The 21,726-nt window shown below is 38.5% G+C and overlaps 2 gene segments (V, D, J or C); both read right to left on the reverse strand.

The window, feature by feature from the left end:
- Positions 1 to 777: 777 nt before the first annotated feature.
- Positions 778 to 1,492, reverse strand: LOC119040887 (T cell receptor alpha variable 9-2-like). The segment is given in 2 exon segments: positions 778 to 1,292; positions 1,411 to 1,492. Coding segments are annotated over 2 exon segments (561 nt in total).
- A 7,461-nt stretch (positions 1,493 to 8,953) lies between these two features.
- Positions 8,954 to 9,671, reverse strand: LOC119040886 (T cell receptor alpha variable 14/delta variable 4-like). The segment is given in 2 exon segments: positions 8,954 to 9,419; positions 9,578 to 9,671. Coding segments are annotated over 2 exon segments (357 nt in total).
- Positions 9,672 to 21,726: the final 12,055 nt, after the last annotated feature.

Consider the following 21,726-nt stretch of genomic DNA (forward strand, 5'->3'; position numbering starts at 1 on the left):
AATTTAAAAACCTTGCTGCATATTGCTTAAGAGAAAATACTAGAAACAAACAACCAAGAAAGCTGAGTACATAGCATGGGATTTTGCAGCTGCCCCTGTGTGAAGAGAATGAAGTCCCTCCCCTTCACCAACCCACTGTGTCCACCACACCCTTAAAGTGATATCCCGAGGGAAGGTTGATTCTGCTGAAGGACAAGGAGACTCCAAGAGAACGAGTTAGCGAACTAAGTTAATACCTATAAGGTGGGATCTCAGAAAAAAGACAAAAGACAGAATTTCTAAAAGTTAATATTTACATACAAAAGGGGAATGAAAGGAAAGCTGGCAGAAACTAAGCAGAGAAATTAATTTTACAGCAAGGGATATAATCAAAATTAAGAAAATTATGTACTTTCATATGACAAATAATAAAGAAACCAAGTGTTAATAACAGATATTACCTTTCTATCACTGGTCCCTCAACACTCATTCTTTAACAACTTGGCATCTTTTATGAACTGTGTATAAAAGCATATTTCTAAACCTTCTAAAAACACAGTAAGAACAGATGGGAAACCATCGAGATCAAAACTGTGTGTAATACTTCTGTGCACAAGTGCTTAATAAAAAGTTCAGTCAAGGCACACTTTAACACTTTGCTCATAATCCTCACATTTAGTTACTGTGAGTGCCAATGTTAATATCTTATTACATAAAATGTAACATGAAAACAAGTTGGAGTCACATAATTTCTTAAGCATTTTAATACTTTATTTTTTATTTACATGTTTTAGTGCATTATTTACTAAACATAAACATTCCTTTGCCTTCAATATTCCTGTATGTATGGAAGTCTAATTTGTCTAACAACTCTATTAATGTGCTTAAAGATTGGAAATCTGTATTGATGTCCTGTGTATTTGATGTTAAATAATAGAATGCACCAGAGGGGATCAAACAGTCATAGACACTCAGCAGCCAGAGTTTGTGCTCAGCTCCCCCTGCAGTTTCTGTCACTGTGTCACTCACAGCACAGTAGTACACTGCCGAATCAGACTCCTCCACTGAGGTTTTCTCCAAGTGAAAAGAATTTTGTTGTTTGTGGTGTGTGGCTTCAAAACCTTTGTTGCTTTCCTTAACATCGGCTTTGGTGGCTTTCAGGAGGAGCACTGGACCTTCTCCAGGAGACTGAACATACCAGAAGAGAGTGGGGTAACCTGTGTATTCATAGGAGCAGTTCAGAGTCAGGGGATCCCCTTTGGACAGGGTCACTTGGCCTTCCGTCTGGGTCACTGAGTCTCCACGGGTTTGTCCTGGGGAAAAATAAAAGAAAACTCTGTCACCGTGGTCATAAAGCTCTTAAATTAAACCAAAGTTTACAAAGTTGTTGACAGGAGAAAGAATCTATATTTTAAGAGGCATGTTACTTACCAAGCACTAAGAGAACCACAGTCACTAAGCCTGGACACCAGTTCATCTCTACAGTGTTGCCTAAATGATGTTCTTGACACTTACCATGAGGAAATGTTGAAGTCACAGTGAAACTCTAAGTCAAAGCCTACATTTACCAGGAAATGTGTTCGTGTTAACAAGTATCACCCCCTGGTGGACAGACGAGGGATGCATATTTCTTAGCTTCCTCCCCAAATGGCAGTGTGTTCTCATCACTGACTTATTTATGAGGCACATGAACCTCTTCAGGTGATGCTTAGAAATCTATACAATAGCAACCTAAGCTCGCAGGTCTGTTTTTCTTTAGGACAATACCCGACATTGAAGTATTTAACAAAGCATGCAAGGTATACCTGTAGTTAGAAGACATTGATTTCCTTGAGCATTTTAATACAGTACATTATATTCTCATGTACCCCCTGGAGGCCTGCATATAATACATTGAATGTCAGAAAATGGTTTGGGACTGAAATCAGAAGAAATAATAAGAAGTCTAGTTTTGACTGAGTAATTCCTAACTTTTCGGCATTGTACCAAATATAGAACAGTGACTGACATTTCTTACATGCCTAGTAAATACTTGTTATATTAAACAGAAATAAACATTTTTTCATTGAGGATTTGCTACCACATGACCTACAATATTTTCTCAGTCTTCAAATATTAGCCATTGTAAGAACTGTTATCTCTTTAATGAAATTGTTCAAGAGGTAGAAATCATAAGTGAAGGTACTAAATCAATAAAGAGTGATCTTAGATCAATATCTTAATCTCCCAGTACTTTGTTCCTCCAAGGTAAGATAGTTAACCAATGTGTCACATGCACTGACCAGCAGTGCCGTGGCGTCATGGATGAGACATGAGACAAATTCACACAGACTACCGAGTCCTGTGGAGGAAAAGGGCCAGGGACGGCTACTTCCCCAAGGGGGGAGAGCCTCAGAAGGGCCTCGCCACCCTCTCAAAGGGAGCACTGCTGCAGCAGCCAGGCAGATCTCTCACCAGGGGAGAGAGAGCGCCCTGACCCTTGCCTAGCCAGGCTTTTATTGGGATTTTTGCACGGGAGTTCAGATAAAGCTTATTAATCATTGTCAAGCAGTAAACAGTAGATCACATACAAGGAACCATTAGAGTTTCTTCTAAATCAGGGACTGTCAGCTAAAAGGCTACAGAACTTTGGGAACATAAACTCTTCTGCTCAGGCCCTTATCATCTAACTAAAAGCATTCTTAAACAAAGCAAGTCTCAAGGGTTTCACATATTTCTTCTCAGGCCTAATTACCCAGGAACCCTGCCATTCACAACACAAGGCTTGCACTGCCTTCCCCATCATAGGTTTTTAGGCTTAATTGGATTAGAGCCAGGAAGCACTTCTCCCAGAGGATATGGAAACTTGAACTTCATCGCAGCTGGGCAGGGGATGGGGGGATAGGGTCCATCGCTCCCTCTTTGTTGCAGCCCCCCCGCCAGTCCTTCCAAGATGGCCTCCCAAGTGATTGTGTCTGGCCTAGGTTGTCCCTCCTCTGAGGGGTCTCACCTGTCTCTGACCATCTGACCATACTCTGGGGGCAAGGAGATGAAGCAGGGGCAGCATCTGCTGCCAGAGACAAGCCTTGTCTCCTCAGTGGCTCACATTCCAAAGGTTTCTCACAGCCTTAGACAGTTGCAATTCCTGACACCAGGCAGGGCAGTCCTCAACACCAATGTGAGTCAAGCAAGGAATATTAATTCTATAGCCTTAATGTAGATTTAGTATTGAAAATGCTTTCTACTACCATGTACCTGCTACATTCTCTGCCCAAACTTGAACAACATAATCCCCCACACACAGTGGAGAGTCCTGGAAATGTGGAAATGTATGAAACGCCTGGAGCATCTGTTAGAACTCTCTTCCTTATCACCTAGCAAATTGTTAAAGATATGCCAGCAATTATTCATACAACAGCTGATAGTATCAACGCCAGTGAGCAAAAGCTACAGATTCTGGGATTTCAACATTAACTTGAAAAAACATATTTTCCAGAATTGAGACCCACTGATATGAAAATTTTAAAGCTCCACCAGGTGGTTTTGTTACTGTGAGCCTGATCATACCCATTTACAAGATATCTTTTGTGGTAACTGGCCTAGACCAAAGTGATTCTAAAAGATGAGGGAGAAAGTTCTGGGATCTGCATGGGAAAATGTCCCAATGGCAACACAAATTTTTAAAAACTAGTCTTTTTCTATGAAGTGTTAGCAGCAAAAGCAAGCACTTCTTTGGTTCACTTTTTATGGCCATTCTTTTATAAAACAACACCAAAAACCGCTGAGAATTATTAGGTAAAGTTCTAGGGAAGGACACATCTTTCTTTAAACATTTATCCACAGACACGGAGATGGACACTTAGTTCAGGCTGTTTCCTGCAGTTCTCACTACACAGACTCAGATCAATGGGCTTCCTGAGTCCTTGAGTCAACCTGTGAAGAGTCTCCTGGAGGTGGACGTAGGAAATCCAGGTCCAGGTGCTTCACTTCTCCTCCACCTCCCAAGTTACATTCTCAGAACCTGCCACAAAACTATGCTAGAAAGGAATTCTGAAAAAGCAGCTATGGACTTTTATTCTGCTCTACAAGGGGAAACAAAATAAGTTGGGGTAAAGTTGGATTGAAAGTAAACCGTGCAGCACATGGGTATACAGAGTTGTTATGTACAGTTTAAGAAACACAAAATGTAAAGCCAATGAGAACCAAAAGAAGAAACATTCTGCATTTTGTGTCACATAAGAAAACTTGCAGAGCATGAAGGAAAATACTTGTTAAATTTTTATTGCAATGGTTTTGTGAATGCATAATTTTCGTGCACCTATTTGTAGTAAGCAATTCTTAAGAGATTAGACATTTTTATATACTTGTAAAGCCATCACCACAGCCAAGATAATGACCACAGGCATCAACCAAAAACTTGCCCCTGTCTCTCTGAAACCCTTCCCTCAACATCACCCCACAACACATTTCTGCTTTCTGGCAACATCTTTGTCACAAATTTATTTGCTTATTTTGTGGTTTTACAAAATGGCATCATATGTTCTCTTTTGTCTGGCATCTTTCTCTCAGCATAATTATTTTGAAATTCTACCATGCTCTCATAAGTGTCAATAATTCATTCTGTTTTGTTGCTGAGTCCCACTCCATTATAGAGACAAAAATTATGTGTTATATATTCACCCGATGATGTACATTTCTGTTGGTATCGGTTGTGGACTGTTATGAACAAAGGTACTATGAACATATTGTATAAGATGTGTTTTAAAACATATACTTTCATTTCTCTTTGGTCAATACCTGAGAGTAGAATGGCTGGATTGATGATAGGTTTACAACTGTCTTGTTAAAATTGATTACTTGTTCCAGTAGCACTTTTGTACATACCCCTAGGTTCTCTACTAGATAATCATGATGTCTTCAAATTAAGATAGGTTTATATCTTTCTTTCTGCATGCTTTTGTTTCTTTCTCTTGCCTTACTGCACTGTCAGAATCTCTACTACAATACTCAATACAGAGGTGAGAGACAAAATTCATGATCTTGGGGGAAAGTATTCAGTCTTTCACCATCGTGCATGACATTAGATGCAGGGTTTGGTAGAGGCTTATCATGAAGTTGGAGAAATTGCCTTTGATTCTGAATTTGCTGGGAGTTCATAATAAGAAGTGGAGACTATATTTCTCAACTATTTTTTCTGTACCTGCTCAGGTTATTTGCATTAATTGACTATCTGCTGATTTGATTATAAGTCTCTTTGAATATATTATTAATAAACTGTCACAATCAAATATTAAGGATGACATTACTCTTTCATTTAACACACAATGAAACAAAGCTCACAAGTGCCTTGAAAGCATGTGACAGAGCTAACAGTATTCACCACAGTTCTCTCTGATAGCAAAATTCTGCTTCTTGGTTTTATCACTGCTGATTAGTTTCAGAGAAAAATGAAAGACTAGAAGGTAGCAAAATAACTTCTTGAGCCTTTGAAATATCTCAAGACACTATGTCAGCAGACTCCTTAGTTATACAAATTGAACTAATAAAAATAATTAAATAATTTCAGGTTTTGATTTTTCAAAGAAAGGGAGAGGAAAACATGAAGGATGCAAATTGGATTTCAGGAGCAGAACACTAGGTAGTGTCTTGACCATTCCTTTTATACTAATTATTAGACATGTGACTTGAAGAATGCATTGCAGCAAGGGTGACAAACTCTTCCAGACTTCTGTGAGTCACCGGGAAACTGAAAGGTCTCTCGTGGCTGGTGATTACTTTCCTCCTCTGCCCTTATAACTTGATTGTGATAATGTAGTTTACACCACAGTTTTCAAATTAATCAGTGTAAGTGGTTTTCAGAAAAATTTTAAAGAATTTCCTTATGATGAAGTGATTCTGCTAAGAGCATAGTCCAAAAAAAAATTGAAAGAATTAGAGTTTACCAGGTCAGTCCAGAATGTATCCAGCCACATAAAAAAAAATAGAAACCTTTATTGAAGAAGATACAAGAAACATTGTACTTAAGACAATGATGCCTCAGTCCTCTTCAAAGTAGCTACCTTGAGAACTCACACAGTTCTCCCAAATGCCATCAGCTGCCCCATCATTTTCCTGAATTTCATCAAAGGTCTGAAATCTCTTCCTTTTCAAAGGTGATTTTACCTTAGGGAAAAGCCAGAGGCCACAGGGCACCAAATCTGAGGTGTAAGGGAATGAATCACTTGGGTGATTTGATGTCTCATCTAAAAACTCTGCATGAGATGTGATGCATGAGCTGAAATATGGTTGTGATGAGTCTGCCAATCACCAGTTGCCCATAGCCACATCCTTCTGAATCATTCAAATAGTTTTTAAGGAGAAGTGTTCAAACTTAATGCAAAATATGATGCACACTCTTTGCATAGTGTCATTTTTAATGTGACAGCCACACAGTACACATGCTCAGTCAACAGCATCTACCACCTTCACTGACTAGTACAGTGAAGTCATCATTGTTCATGCATGCTCATTCCAGTCCACTCTCATTGGTTGCCAGATTATATCAATGTCACACAAATCATTCTCACTATATTAACACTGGCTGGAATTTTTCCATACAGATCTCATATACCCCAAATAATGATGTATTTATTAACCTTTTTTTCCACCAAAATGTGGAAGCAACACAAATGTCCATCAACAGGTAATGGATAAACAAAATGCAGTACATACATACACTGGAATATTATTTAAGTTTAAAAGGAAAGAAATTCTGACACAGGCTGCCACATGGGTGAACCATCAGGATACTACACTAGGTGAAAGAAGTTACCATGTGATGATGAACTCCTTGAATTTGATCTTATCTGAGAAACACTTTATCTGTGCTTCCATTCTAAATGAAAGCTTTGCTGGATAGATCAATCTTGGATGTAGGTCTTTGGATTTTATGACTTGGAATACTTCTTCCCAGCCCCTTCTTGCCTGTAAGGTCTCTTTTGAGAAATCTACTAACAGTCTGATGGGAACTCCTTTGTAGGTGACTGTCCCCTTATCTCTTGCTGCTTCTAGGATTCTCTCCCTTATTATATGAAATGTTAAAGGGACTTACCTAAGAAAAAGAAGATAAAAAAGATGAACAGTGAAAGGACAGCAAACTCACAGTTATCAACAAGCACACCTAAAACAAAAGCAAACTAAGAGATCAGCTAGATCAGGAGTAAACCATAGAAATGAAGATCACATGGAGGGTTAGCAACAGGGGAGTGGGAGAAGGAGAAGGGGGGAGAAGGTACAGAAAATAAGTATCATAGACAGTAGGTAGAAAATAGATAGGGGAGGGAAAGAATAGTATGGGAAATATAGAATCTAAAGAACTTGAGACATGTGGTCATAAACTAAAGGGGGAAATGGTGGGGGAGGGGTGTGCAGGGTGGATGGAAATAAAGGGGGGAAATAGAACAACTGTAATGGCATAATTAATAAAATATATTAAAATTTTTTATTTAGTTATTTTTCAAGTACAGGTTTTTGTCTATTTCTCCCATCCCAGCCCCCCCCGTGCTCCCCACCTCCTTCCCATTTCCACCCCCCTTACTTCTCGTCCCTGTGTCCTTCATATTTGTTCCTCCAAATCCCTCCCCTTTTCCCCCTTAAATTCCCTTCCCTCTTCCCTCTGGTCACTGTCCCCTTGTTCTCTATTTCAGTGTCTTTGTTTTTATTCTGCTTGCTTGTTTGTTTTGTTGTTTAGCTTCCTGTTAAAGGTGAGATCATATGGTATTTGTCTTTCAACACTTGGCCTATTTCACTCAGCATAATGCTTGCCAGTTCCATCCATGTTGTTGCAAAGGGTAGGAGCTCCTTCTTTTTCTCTGCTGCATATAATTCCATTGAAGTTACCATGTGACCAATATTGCTGCATCCCACTTTATGAGGTATATAAAACAGTCAAACTCATAGAATGAGAACTGAAAGGGTATTTGCAAAGTCTGGAGGGGTGGGGGATGGGATATTACTGTTAATGGAGCACAGCTTTTCAGTTCTTCAAGGACAATAGAGTTCTTTAGGTGTAAATTAGCTTAATACCACTCAATTGTACACCTAACATGGTAAAAATGTATAATAAGATGGTAAAAGTATACAAATATTTTAAAATGTTAAAACAGTCCTTTTCAGATTTTTACTATGTATATCTGCTTGCCCAACTCAATTATAAGATGGACTTTACAATGCAAGATCACTTATTAAACATCCATTATCATTCAAATTTTAAAGGACTGACACAATGGGGTTAGAGGTAAGTGGGGGAAATATTAGAAAATGAGTATTTTGGATTGTAGAGCATTGAAACAAGGGGGCATAGAGCTGTGAAAAATGAGCCACAGAATGGCAAAGATGCTTCTAGAAGAGTGGTAAATTGAAGGGCAAGAGTAGAAAAAGATAGTTCACACTTTGCTTCTCCACAACGTCCCCCTAGAACCATCAATTATTGCTCAGTTATGAGTGAAACTGGTGGGATTTACTGCAGGTAAATCTACATAAAGGAAATATGTGTTTCTGGGCTAGCATGTTAGTAATATGGAAAAACACAAAGTTTGTCATATTGTAGGCACCTTAGAAATTCAAGGAGTTTACCTTGACTCAGCTAACAAATCCAAATTAAACTAAATCATTAAACACTATAAAAGAGCATAACATACAAAAACAGTAAAGCCACAGAAAGATTTCACAGCCTCCCTCTTGCAATAGTGCCTGTGTCATAAAATATACTCAATAAATATTTATTGAACAAATTGATCTGAAAATCTTACAATACAACAGACTTTTACTGATTTTTAGACTCAGATGTTTCTGAATTTCCTTCATTATTTCTTCTAGCTCAATGTTTTACCAAATAGCAAATTGTTGTTTTTGGTTGTTCTTTGTCTTCGGTAAACAATTTCAAACCTATTTCTCAAATACATAGATCTTTATTAATAAAAATTGTACACATAGTCTATGGACCTAGAGAAGTATTTTCATAGAGTGTTTTCCTTTAAACCCTCCTACACCTGTGCTACCACAGCCCTGGCCACTTCCTGACAGTGCTGACAATTCCAAGCCTTGGTCCCTACAGCAGGTGGATGCATCAAGCAGAGCCCTAAAGTTTTGGTTAGTCTCCTTCCTACACTCCTCTCACTGTGGGCTCACTAGGGCACAGAAATACACTGCAGAGTCCTCCAGCTGTGAAGGTGAGATGACAAGGTTAATGGAACTGTTTGCTTTCTGAAAATTCAGTGAGTAGCGACCTTCTGTGGCATTTTTCTGGTTATAGGAGTCCTGACGAATAAGGAAAATCATCGCCCCACTGCCCAGCTGCTTGTACCAGAAGAGACTGTAAGTTGTATCCCTGGTGTCATATGTGCAGTCCAGGGTCACAGCCTCCTTCTCCTGCACTGACATTGCCGGTTGGACTTGAGTTACCTTCTGGGCAATACTGGATCCTGAAAAGGAAAAAATCAGAAGATTTGGAGATTAGTGATATGGGAAAAATTCTTTTTCCCATACTGCTACATCTCCTTCCAAGGGAACTTATAAAATATTGCCTGGACCTTTAGCCCTTAGGTCACAAAGGAGACCCATTCCCACTGGGTTTGCCTACCTAGCCACACTGAAGCCAGGACCACCTTCAGAAGGCTAAAGAGTAACATTTTCAAGTTCTTTCAACAGGTGAAAAACACCTCGTTCTTCTTCAGTTTCAGGGTCCTGCAAAGTGAGGTGACTCTGACAGGAAGAGAAGAAATGCTGGGCTGTGTGCTGCTGCTGCCCCAGAACAGGAAACAGGGTTTCCTGGTGCAGCCAGTTGCTGCGGGTCACGTCAGCCTTCTCTGTGTACCACTGGAGAGTGTCACCCAACCAAAGTGTTTCAAGATTTAACTATCTCTTTTTTAAATTTTATATTTCAATATTAGTTTATGTTAACTTCAGGTGTACAGTATAGTCATTACACAACCACATAGTTTATAAATGTGCCCCCTGATATTTTCAGTACCCACCTGGCATGATACATAGTTACTACAATATCTTTTGCTGTAGTATTACACTGTCTATTATACTACATATCTATACTACACTATTATACTACTATATTATTACACTATTATACTACATATCATATTATACTACTATATCTATATCTATTACTATATTACCCTATGCTGTACCTTACATCCTAGTGACTATTTTATAACTACAAGTTTGCACTTCTTAGTCCCTTCACCTTTTTCACCCTGTTTCCCAACCGTCCTCTTCTCTGGCAACAATCTCCAATAATTGTTGTTGCTCTCTTATTGATAATAGCCACCCTAACAGCTGCAAGAGAGCACCTCATCACAGTTTTGATTTGTGTTTCTCTTACAGCTAGTGAAGTTGCATTACTTTTCATATATCTGTTGACTATTTCCATATTTTCCTGGGACAAGTGTCTTTTGAGGTCCTCTGTCCATTTTTTAGTCAATTTTTTTGTAGTTGAATAGTATGTGTTCTTTACATATTTTGAATTTTAACCTCTTATTGGAGAAGTTGTTTGCAAATATCTCCTCCCATTTGGTTGGTTGCCTTTTTTTTTGTTTGTAGTGTTTTTTACTGTGCAGAAGCTTTTTAGTTTGATGTAGTCTCATTCATTTATATGTGTTTTTACTTGCCTTGCCTTGGAGGTCAAATTCACAAAGTCCTCTTTAAGACCAAGGTCCATATGTTTAGTATTTATGTTTTCTTCTATGTAATATATTTCTGGTCTTATATTTAGGTCTTTCATTCATTTTGTTACATTGTGTATGGTGACAAATAGAAGCCTTGATATCAGACAGCATCCAACCTAATGCTGCAGTTCGGCTCTCTAAAGCCATTGCTAGTGCAACAAAATATTGTTGAATGTGACATTCAATGCCAAATGCTAGAAAAACCAAATAAAGACTAAATTCCTATTAATGCTGCTACAGTGAATCTTCATCAATATCAACTCAAACACTTGAAATGCAGGACTATGCCTATAAACATTACTTAGGAAAAAAATTAAAAATATATAAATTACTTAGGAGTTCAAACCATCAAGCATAGAAAACCTGTTGTTGTAGCAGAGATGAGGCTCAGGCATGTGCTCTCTCAGGCCACAATTTCAACAACTCAGAAGATAAGGTATTCTATCATCCCATTTGTGTGACATTCTAAAAAGGATTAAAACCTAAGACAACAGACCAATGTGGAATAGGGGAGTGTGTGATTACAAAAGGACAGCAAAAGATAATATAAGTGAGCAGTGAAACTATTTTCTATCTTGGTCACATGATGCTTACATAATCTAAACACCATATTAAAACTCAGAATTTACAGAATTATACTGCAAAATCAGTCAGTTTTACTATGTAATTGTTTTAAAATAAAATTTTAATATATTCAGAGAGATGTAAATTAAAACCACAATGACATACCACTTCACACCAGTCAGAATGGCCATCATAACCAAATCAACAAACATGAGGTGCTGGTGAGGTTGTGGAGAAAAGGGTACCTTAGTACACTGCAGGTAGGAATGTGGACTGGTACAGCCACTATGGAAAACACTATGGAATTTCCTCAGAAAACTAAAAATGGAACTGCCTTTTGACCCAGCAATTTCACTGCTTGGATTATACCCTAATAATCCTGAAACACAAATTCAAAGGAACCTATGCATCTCTACATTCATAGCAGTGTGATTTAAAAAAGCCAAGTGAAGCTTAACTTCCCATCAGTAAATGCGTGGGGAAAAAAAACAACAGTGGTACATTTACACAATGGAATTCTATGCAGTAGAAAGAAAAAAGGAACTCCTACCTTCAGCTACAGCATGAATGGAATTGGAGAGTATTATGCTAAATGAAATAAGCCAGACAGTGAAACACAAACACCATATGATCTCACCTATAAGTGGAGCCTAATCAACAAAACACACAAGAGCACAAAATAGAACCTGAGGCATGCAAATAAAAAGCAAACTGACAGTAACCAGAGGGAATGGGGATGGGGGATAACAGGGGAAAGAAGGAGTGTCATCAAGGAGCATGTATAAAGGACCCATGGACAAAGTTGAGATGGAGGGAGTCTTGAGAGTGGAAAGTGAGTGGGGTGGGAGAAACAGGAGAGAGTGACGGGGGTAAAATGGAAACAACTGTAACTGAACAACAATAAAGTAAATAAATAAAATCTTGTTCAAAAAATGAAAAAATATTGAGATTAAGATGGCAAAATAGGAATGTTCTGGCATCTTCCTCCTAGCCCCGCAAAATACCAGTTTTCACAATTATAAATTAGAGTGCCATTAAAGAAGTCCAGGAATCCAGCACAGAAGTTACACTGTGTAAGAAAAAATATCTGAGATTTTAAAAGGTAAGAGGAACAATTTCACTTTAGTCAAATATGTGCTGAGGTGTGCTGCCCAACTGGGAAGTGGGGAGCACCTGGGAGAACAGTAACCAGGACTCCCAGTGTCTATTAAAGGGGCATGAGTCCTACTACCCAAAGCACAGACAACATCAGGAACCTGCTCAGAAGATACTGGGGATGCCTTGGCTAGTTTCAGGGCTAGAAAGGGTCCTGCTCTGTAGGACTGGGAGAAACCCCACAACTTTGAGCATCAGCACCACCCTAGGGAAAGGAAGCAATAGGGAAGTGGTCGGTACACACTTCAGTTTTACAGGATGAAGAGAATGTGATAATGTTCATAGGGAATTGACCAAAAATAAGAGGAAACCAATACTGTGATGAAGGCTTAAACCTTGAATGTGTCTAAGTAGGTACTGACTCTACACCTGTGGGTAGAGAATTTCTTTTTTTCCCATAAATAAATCTTCACCAACAGGTGATAAAGCAGTTAAGTCTACAGTAATTGCACCCTCTCTCTTTTTTCTAACTTGTTTTAAAAAGTTAAAGCAATGAAATAGAAGTCAAGCATCCCTCTCCCTCCACCAGCCTTGGAGAAAATGAACCAGTCAACAGTCACCTTCCTTTCACTGCACTGAAGCTAGTGGTCACAGTGAGGGAAATGATAAAAACTCTGGAGGTGTTGGGCTAGAATTCTGGCCTTTCTTGTTCAAATGTTATAAATATGATTTAACATATTGAATATCCTTATCGAAACAAATAAACTTGCTAATAACTGACAACCAAAACTCACCCAAGAGTGATCATCTCATCATACCAATCACCAAAGATAAACATCTTTAGGAAGAATATAAGAGATACCCTGACCATGAGTAGGAGAATTAGAATATTAAAATTCTTTCAGTACATTGATTTATCTGTAACATAAAAATGAATACCATTTTTGTAGTATGTATTATTGTATAAGAACTTTTCTTTTTATTTGTTTATTTATTTATTTTTGGAGAGGAAGGGAAGGAGAGAAATATCAATGTATGGTTGCCTCTCGTGAGTTCACTGCTGGGAACTGGCCTGCAACCCAGGCATGTGCCCTGACTGGGAATCAAACTGTGATCGTGTGGTTTGCAGACCCGCACTCAATCCACTGAGCTACAGCAGCCAGGGCCTTAAAGAATAACATTTTTAATTAATAAGGTTGTGGTCAGTAATATTTCATTCAGTCGAAACATCAAGACAAAGCCGGGAGATTTGTCACAAGCTATCTGTAAATTATCCATTCATCTAATGCCTGTGAGCACTCCACTGATAGTAACATAGCTGGTAAATACTTATAAAAATGTCCCTCTATAGCCCATGCTGGAAACAAAAAGTACAAGTCTAGGAATAAATTTTATTGTCTTAAAATAACAGAGCTTTATTGAGAAAGAAAGACATGTATTCATATAATAAAACTATACATTCTTTTTATTTTTAAATATATTTTATCGATTATACTATTACAGTTGTCCCACTTTCCCCCTTCACTCCCCTCCACCCTGCACACCCCCTCCCACCCACATTTCTGCCCTTTAATTCATGTCTATGTGCCATACATATAAGTTCTTTAGCTTCTATATTTCCCATACTATTCTTGCCCTCCCCCTATTTTCCACCTACCATCTATACTACTTATTCTCTGTACCTTTCCCTCTCTCTCCCCCTTCCACTTCCCTGTTGACAACCCTCCATGTGATCTCCATTTCTGTGATTCTGTTCCTGTTCTAGTTGTTTACTTAGTCTGTTTTTGTTTTTGTTTTAGATGTAGTCATTAATAATTATGAGTTTGCTGTCATTTTACTATACATTTCTTTTATCTTCTTTTTCTTAAATAAATTTCTTTAACATTTCATATAATAAGGGCTTGGTGATGATAAACTCCTTTAACTTGACCTCATCTGAGAAGCACATTGTCTGCCCTTCCATTCTAAATGAAAGCTTTGCTGGATAGGACAATCTTGGATGCAGCTCCTTGCCTTTCATGACTGGGGATAGTTTTTTCCAGCCCCTTCTTGCCTGCAAGGTCTGTTTTGAGAAATCAGCTGACAGTCTTATGTTACCTACCTCCTTTGTAGGTAATAGCCTCCTTATCTCTTGCTGCTTCTAGGATTCTCTCTTTCATTTTAATCTTGGCTAATGTAATTATGATGTGCCTTGGTGTGTTCTTTCTTGGGTCCAACTTCTTTGGGACTCTCTGAGCTTCCTGGATTTCCTCGAAGTCTATTTCCTTTTCCAGATTTAGGGAGTTCCCCTCTATTATTTGTTCAAATAAGTTTTCCACTTGTTGCTCTTCCTCTTCCTCTTCTTGCACCCCCATAATTCAGATGTTGAAATGTTTAAAGATGTCCTGTAGGTTCCTAAGCCTCCCCTCATTTTTTTGAACTCTTGCTTCTTCATTCTTTTCAGATTGGATGTTTCTTTCTTCCTTCTGGCCCACATCATTGATTTGAGTCCCAGTTTCCTTCCCATCACTACTGGTTCCATGGACATTTTTCTTTTCTTCTCTTAGTGTAACCTTCATTTTTTTCATCTAATTTGTGACTGAATTCAACCAATTATGTGAGCATCCTTATCACCAGTGCTTTGAACTGTGCATCTGATAGGTTGGCTACCTCTTTGTCACTTAGTTGTTTTTCTGGAGCTTTGATATGTTCTTTTATTTGGGCCATATTTTTTTTAAGATTCTGTTTATTTATCTTTAGAGGGGAAGGAGAGAGGGAGAGAAACATCAGTGTAGGGTTGCTTCTAGTGCTTCCCCTGCTGGGAATTGGCCTGCAGGGAACTGGCCTGCAACTCAGGCATGTGCCTTCACTGGGAATTGAACCGCAATCCTCTGGTTCGCAGGCTTGCGCTCAATCCACTGAGCTACACCAGCCAGGGCTGGGCCATATTTTTTGTCTTGACACACCTGTTATGTAGTAAGGGGTGGAGCCTTAGATGTTTACTAGGGTGGGGTAAACCCTGGTGCTGGGTTGTGATGCTGTATATGGGGAAGGGGTTTGAGAGAGAACAATGGTGCTTAATCCACTCTGCTGGATTTTAGTCACTTCCCCTGTTTCCCACAAGTAAATTGGGCCCCACTGGTGCTGATTTCTGTGTGGGTGAGTTCGTGTACGTTCTAGGACCCCGTGGGTCTCTCCAGCAAACGTTTCTATGAGGCTGAGAGTTTCTCCCACTGCTGCCTCAACCCCCACAGGTGTTTTTAATCAGTGATTTGAGGTTTTATTTCCTGGAGCTAGGACCCTGGGTTGTGTGGTCCGTCCCACTCCCCCTTTGTTTCACCTGGTTTACCTGCGCTTAAACGTGGGCCCGCCCCAGTCTGCCAGCTGCTGCCTTGCTGACCAGCTGCAGCCTTGCATACCCCATTCCACAATCCACTGCCTCACTGGGTCTGCCAGCTGCTACCTTGCACGCCCTGGTCTGCTAGCCACTGCCTTGCTGTGAGTCCTCTCCACCCCCGATACCTGATTCCACCCCTTCTACTGGTCTGGATGAAGGTGTCTTCTTTAACTCCTTGGTTGTCAGACTTCCATACACTTTGATTTTCTGTCAGTTCTGTTTTTGTTATTGTTGTTTGTTTTTAAATTGTTGTCCTTCTTTTGGTTTTGCAAGAAGGCACTGTGTGTCTACCTACACCTCCATCTTTGCCAGAAGTCAGAAACTATACATTCTTAATTAATGCAATAGTCAAATACACACAATATGAGTTTTGATATTCACAAATCAATTTATAAATTTAATTCTATCACAAACCTTAAATTAAAATTATGAATAAATACCAAAATTCACCTTCCTCTTAACAAACATCTAAAAATGATCAACTATGTGAAAAGGGTTGTGCTAGGTACTGAGGCTGTAGCAATAAATAATAAAGAACTCTGTCTTCTAAATTCTGAGAGACTAAATGTGAACAAATATATACAGAATTTTGTAAAAAGAGAATTGTTTTGTGGGCTTAATCAGAAGCTCACATACTCAGATCCCTTCCAATCCTGATTGCCTCAAAAACACAAATAATATATACCATCACTGAGCTCTGGGGAAAATACTGTCACTTTTTTTTAAAAGAAAACGATCAGACCACATGGAAAAGATAGTCACATTTTGTCATAAATAGAGAAGAAAATTAATATAAAGCTAGAATTTATTAAAATCTCTTAGAGTTATTAAAAATCAGGTTTTTAGGAGAATTGATAAAATGTAAAATGCTCATTTCAAGATATACAATTCAATGAAAGAATTATTATTCTAATTACAATAAAAATTGGTACAGAAATTGATTTGGTTATTAGCAATATTATCTGGCTATATAATTATCAACTTCACATTTTTGAACTCTACATATTTTCTACAGTTGGCATATTACTATTTTTAATAGAAAAATTAAAAATGCTGTTTTGAAAACAGAATATTAAAAGCCCGGCCATAATAAAGATTGCAATGCTGATGATAAGGGTATTTTAATAGGACAGGAGTTTGTATAACAAATATAAAATAATCATTAAAGCGTAAATTTGAGAGGAAAGATGGCGGCATGGTAGGAGGGAGCAGATTTCACTTCCCCTTACACACAGAGAAAAACCTAGCCAATCTATGGAGGAACAGAGCAAACAGCCAACAGCACCATGGTATGTATGAAAATAGATAAAAAAAATTGGAGCAGACGTTGAAAAACCTGACAGTAAGGAGAGTGCTTCAGGATGATAAGGGTCCAGGAATCAGCCCAAGGACCAGGGAGGCTGCAGCCCCAGGCCCAGCGCTCGCTGGATCGGCCACAGGGCTCTGAGGAGAGAGCTGGGTCAACCACTCCCTCCCCACCCAAACAAGATTTGAGCAGAACATGGAGAGGCCTGGTTGCTTGAAGTTGCAGAGAGGGGAATAAGGACTAAGTGGCAAACACACAGGGGCTGTGAGCACCCACGTGTAGCCCTGGGAAGAGTATGCACCCTAACCCAGGTGGCCGGAGGAGGTCTGGCCCCGCACCAGCACTCGCAACTCAGGGAGAGTGTGCATGGTGGAACGCTTGTAAACCCTTTACCAGAGTGAGAGAGTGCACTATAGGAGGCCTGGAGCCCACAACAGTAAACCCAGGAAGTACATGAGCTGGGCAGGAGACCTGGAGCTCACACCCACTAACCCGGGGCGAACAGCTGGGATCCCACACCCAAGGCCCCGAGGAGTGGCACCAGGCTAGCCCTGGGGAGAGTACATACAAGTCTGAGTGCTGAACAGGAAGGAGCAAAGCAATACCAATCGCCCCTCAGCCTGCACCAGCCAGCAAGAACAGAAAAACTGGTTTGGCGAGTCTGAAACCAGCAGGAGGTATTTTTGTTTGTTTGTTTGTTTGTTTGTTTGTTTGATTTTTAAAGTAATTTTTTCTTTTTTAACTCTTATTATTTTTATATCTCTCAATTCCCTTTGCTTCTCTATTCTTCTTTCTAGTTTTATTTCTTCTTTCTGTCAAATTTTATCTCTTCTTCCTTCTGCTTTTTTTTCCTTTTTCTTTTTTTTTAAACACCCACCAGTGAGACACAAAAACCTAGAACTGTGAAAAGATCACAGTTGGACCCAAAGAGGGGGAATCCCAACAGCTGAGAAAGTGAGAAAAATTTTGCTTTGATATTACAGAGAACCTGCAAGTTATTGCATATTTGTAATATTATTTTTCATTATTCTTACATCTTTTATTTTAATACTATTTTTGTATTCCTTTTCTTTCTCTATAGTGTTCTTTGCTTGGCTGGTCATTTTGTATCATTCATAGGTTTCCCCTATTCTCTCTTTCAAAGTATATTGCTAATTTGCTGTCCTTCACTTCACTTGTGTTCCATTAGCACACTACTTAAGAGCCTATACTCCCTATTATTGTTATCTAGATCTCATAGATACTGTCATATAATTGTTACTCTAATACTATAGTAAATAATAGTTATTCCATACAATTTTAAATGCTGCACAACAACCCTCCCAGATATTAACCCACTTCACAGTTTCCTGAAATCTATTACGGTAGTAGTTAACTTTATTCTCTCACATACTACATCTATTTACTATTCTTTACTCTCACCTTACCTCAGAAGGCATCTGACCTGCCACAACCTCACTGCTTTCTACATCCAACCCACAATACGTCCCTCCCCAACAAGAGTGTTATCTTCTTTCCGTCATTCCTAAAAAGTGGCTAGTTGGGTGGAATATCATGGTTAACACTATACATAGTGAAAGGATCTCATATCTTTTCTCTACCAGCTGCTACTGTAAATATCATAGAATACTCTTTTGCAGTCTTAAATCATTTTGCCTTACCCCACCAACTGATAACAAAAAACGAATAGGTAGAAGCAGTGAACACAAGGATACTCCAAGAAGACTGCACCACTGAATCTCACAGGTATTCTACCACAGAAGTTCGCACCATAAACCCAGGGAGCCAGAAGAGATCTATTTAAGAAGCTAAAACTAACAAGAAGAGTCTCACAAACAATGGGAAGACAAAAAAACAATCCCCAAAAGAAGGGAAAGGAAGAAGTCTCAGAAAGAATACTAAATGAAATTGAGGCAACTCAACTATTAGATATTGAGTTCAAAACAATGGTTATCAAAAAGCTCAATGAGCTCACAGTGAATAACCAGAAACTACAGGGAAATTACAATGAACTCACTGCAAACTACATAAACATAAAAAAGGAAATAGAAACTATCAATGAGGGCTAAGAGGAAATAAAGAACACAATATCTGAACTGAAGAACATACTAGAAGGAATCGAAAGCAGGATCAATTAAGCAGAAGATCAGATTAGTGAGCTGGAGGACAAAGTAAAAAAAAACACCTAGAAATAGCAAGAAAAAAAAAGAGGCTTAGAAAGAATGAGGAGAAATTAAGAAAAATGCAAGACAATATAAAACATAATACTATCCTAATAGGAATATCAAAAGGAGAGGAAGAAGAGCAAAGGATAGAAAACCTATTTGAAAAAGTAATGATGGAAAATCTCCCAAATTTGATGAAACAAAAATCACACATCTAAGAATCACAGAGAGTCCCAATCAAGAGGAACCCAAACAGGACCACCTCAAGACACATCATAATTAAAATGGCAAATTCCAAGACAAAGAGAGAATCTCAAAGGCAGCAAGAGAGAAAAAAGAAGTAACATACAAGGGAGCCCCAATAAGGTTAGCTGCTGACTTCTCAATGGAAATGCTCCAAGCAAGAAGAGAATGGCAAGAAATATTCCAAGTAATGAGAAACAGAGGCTTACAACCAAGGTTACTTTACCCAGCAAGGCTCTCAATCAAGATAGAAGGCTAAATAAGGAGCTTCCACAACAAAAGAAGTCTAAAAGAATATATCTCCACAAAACCACCTCTGCAAGGGATGCTAAAGGGCCTGCTTTAAGGAAAGGAAGGAAAAGAAAGAGAGTGAAAGGAACACAGGTACAAAAATGGCAATGAATAAGTACCTATTAAAAATAACCTTAAATGTAAATGGATTAAATGCTCCAATCAAAAGACATAGAATAGCTGAATGGATAAGAAACCATGACCCACACATATGCTGCCTACAAGAGACCCACCTCAGGATACAAAACCTACACAGATTGAAAATGAGGGGCTGGAAACAAATTTTCTAGGCAAATGGACAGGGAAAAAAGCCAGGTAGCAATGCTCAGACAAAATAGACTTCAAAAAAAAAAAGGCCATAAAGAAAGACCCAGAAGGTCACTTCATGATACTCAAGGGAAGAATCCACCAAGAAGACATAAACATTGTAAATATATATGCACCCCATGTACAAGCACCCAAATATACAAAGAAAATCTTAGAGGACTTCAAGAAACATATTGACAGCAACACAATTAGAGTAGGGGATTTTAACACCCCACTGTCAAAAATAGACAGATCTTTTAAACAAAATATCAACAAAGATATTATGGAATGGAAAAATGCCCTACATGAAATGGACTTAACTGATATCTATAGAGAGCCCTCCATCCCAAAGAAGCTAAAAACACATTCTTTTCAACTTCACATGGAACATTTCCAAATATAGACCACATGATAAGACACAAAACAAGCCTCAGTGAATTCAAGAAAATTGAAATCATACCTAGCATTTTCTCAGATAACAACGGGCTGAAACGAGAAACCAACCCCAAAGGGAAAAAACCAAAAAACTCAAAATCATCCAGATTGAATTACAGGCTATTAAACAACGAATAGTCCAAGAATGAAATTAGGGAAGAAATCAAAAAGTTTCTAGAAACAATAAAAATTAACTCACAACAATCCAAAATTTATGGAACACATCAAAGACAGTCCTGAGAGGAAAGTTCATAGCAATACAGGCCTACCTTAAAAAAGATAGAAACATTTCAAATAAACAACCTAACACTACACCTACAAGAACTCAAAGAACAACAACAAAGATGGCCCAGAACAAGTAAAAGGAAGGAAATCACCAAGATTAGAGCAGAACTAAATGACATGGAGATTAAAATCACAATTCTAACAATCAATGAATGCAGGAGCTAGTTCTCTGAAATGATAAACAAAATCAACAAGCCTTTAAGCAGGATCATCAAGAAAAAAAGAGAGAAGACCCAAATAAACATAATTAGAAAAGAAAGAGAATAGATTACAACTGATACAACAGAAATACAAAAGATTGTAAGAAATTACTATGAAGAACTGTATGCCAAGAAATTTGAAAACCTAGGTGAAATGGACAAATTTCTAGAAAAACATAATCTTCCAAAACTCAATGAAGAAGAAGCGGAAAGCCTAAAAATGCCAATAACAGCAGATGAAATTGAAGCAGTAATCAAAAAACTCCCACCACACAAAAGCCCCAGACCAGATGGTTTCACAGGAGAATTCTATAAAGCATTTAAGGAAGAGCTAGCCCCTATTCTTCACAAACTATTGCCAAAAATCCAAAATGATAGAAGACTCCCAAACTTTTTTTATGAAGCTAGTATCACCCTAATCCCAAAACCAGATAAAGACACAACAAAGAAAGAAAACTTGAGGCCAATATTGCTGATGAACATAGATGCTAAAATCCTCAACAAAATATTGGCCAACTGCATCCCACAATACATTAAAAAGATCATACACCATGATCAAGTCAGATTCATCCCAGGGATGCAAAGATAGTTTGATATTCGCAAATCAGTAAATGTAATACATCACATAAACAAAAGCAAAGACAAAAATCACATGATCACATCAATAGATGCCGAAAAAGCTTTTCATAAGGTACAATACCCATTTATGATAAAAACACTCAGCAATGTGGGAACAGAGGGAGCATGCCTCAATATAATAAAGGCCACATATGAGTGACCTACA

This window comes from Artibeus jamaicensis, unplaced genomic scaffold, assembly GCF_021234435.1.
Source record: "Artibeus jamaicensis isolate MK-2021 breed Jamaican fruit bat unplaced genomic scaffold, CSHL_Jam_final scaffold_3047, whole genome shotgun sequence".
In the NCBI taxonomy this organism is placed as follows: domain Eukaryota; kingdom Metazoa; phylum Chordata; class Mammalia; order Chiroptera; family Phyllostomidae; genus Artibeus; species Artibeus jamaicensis.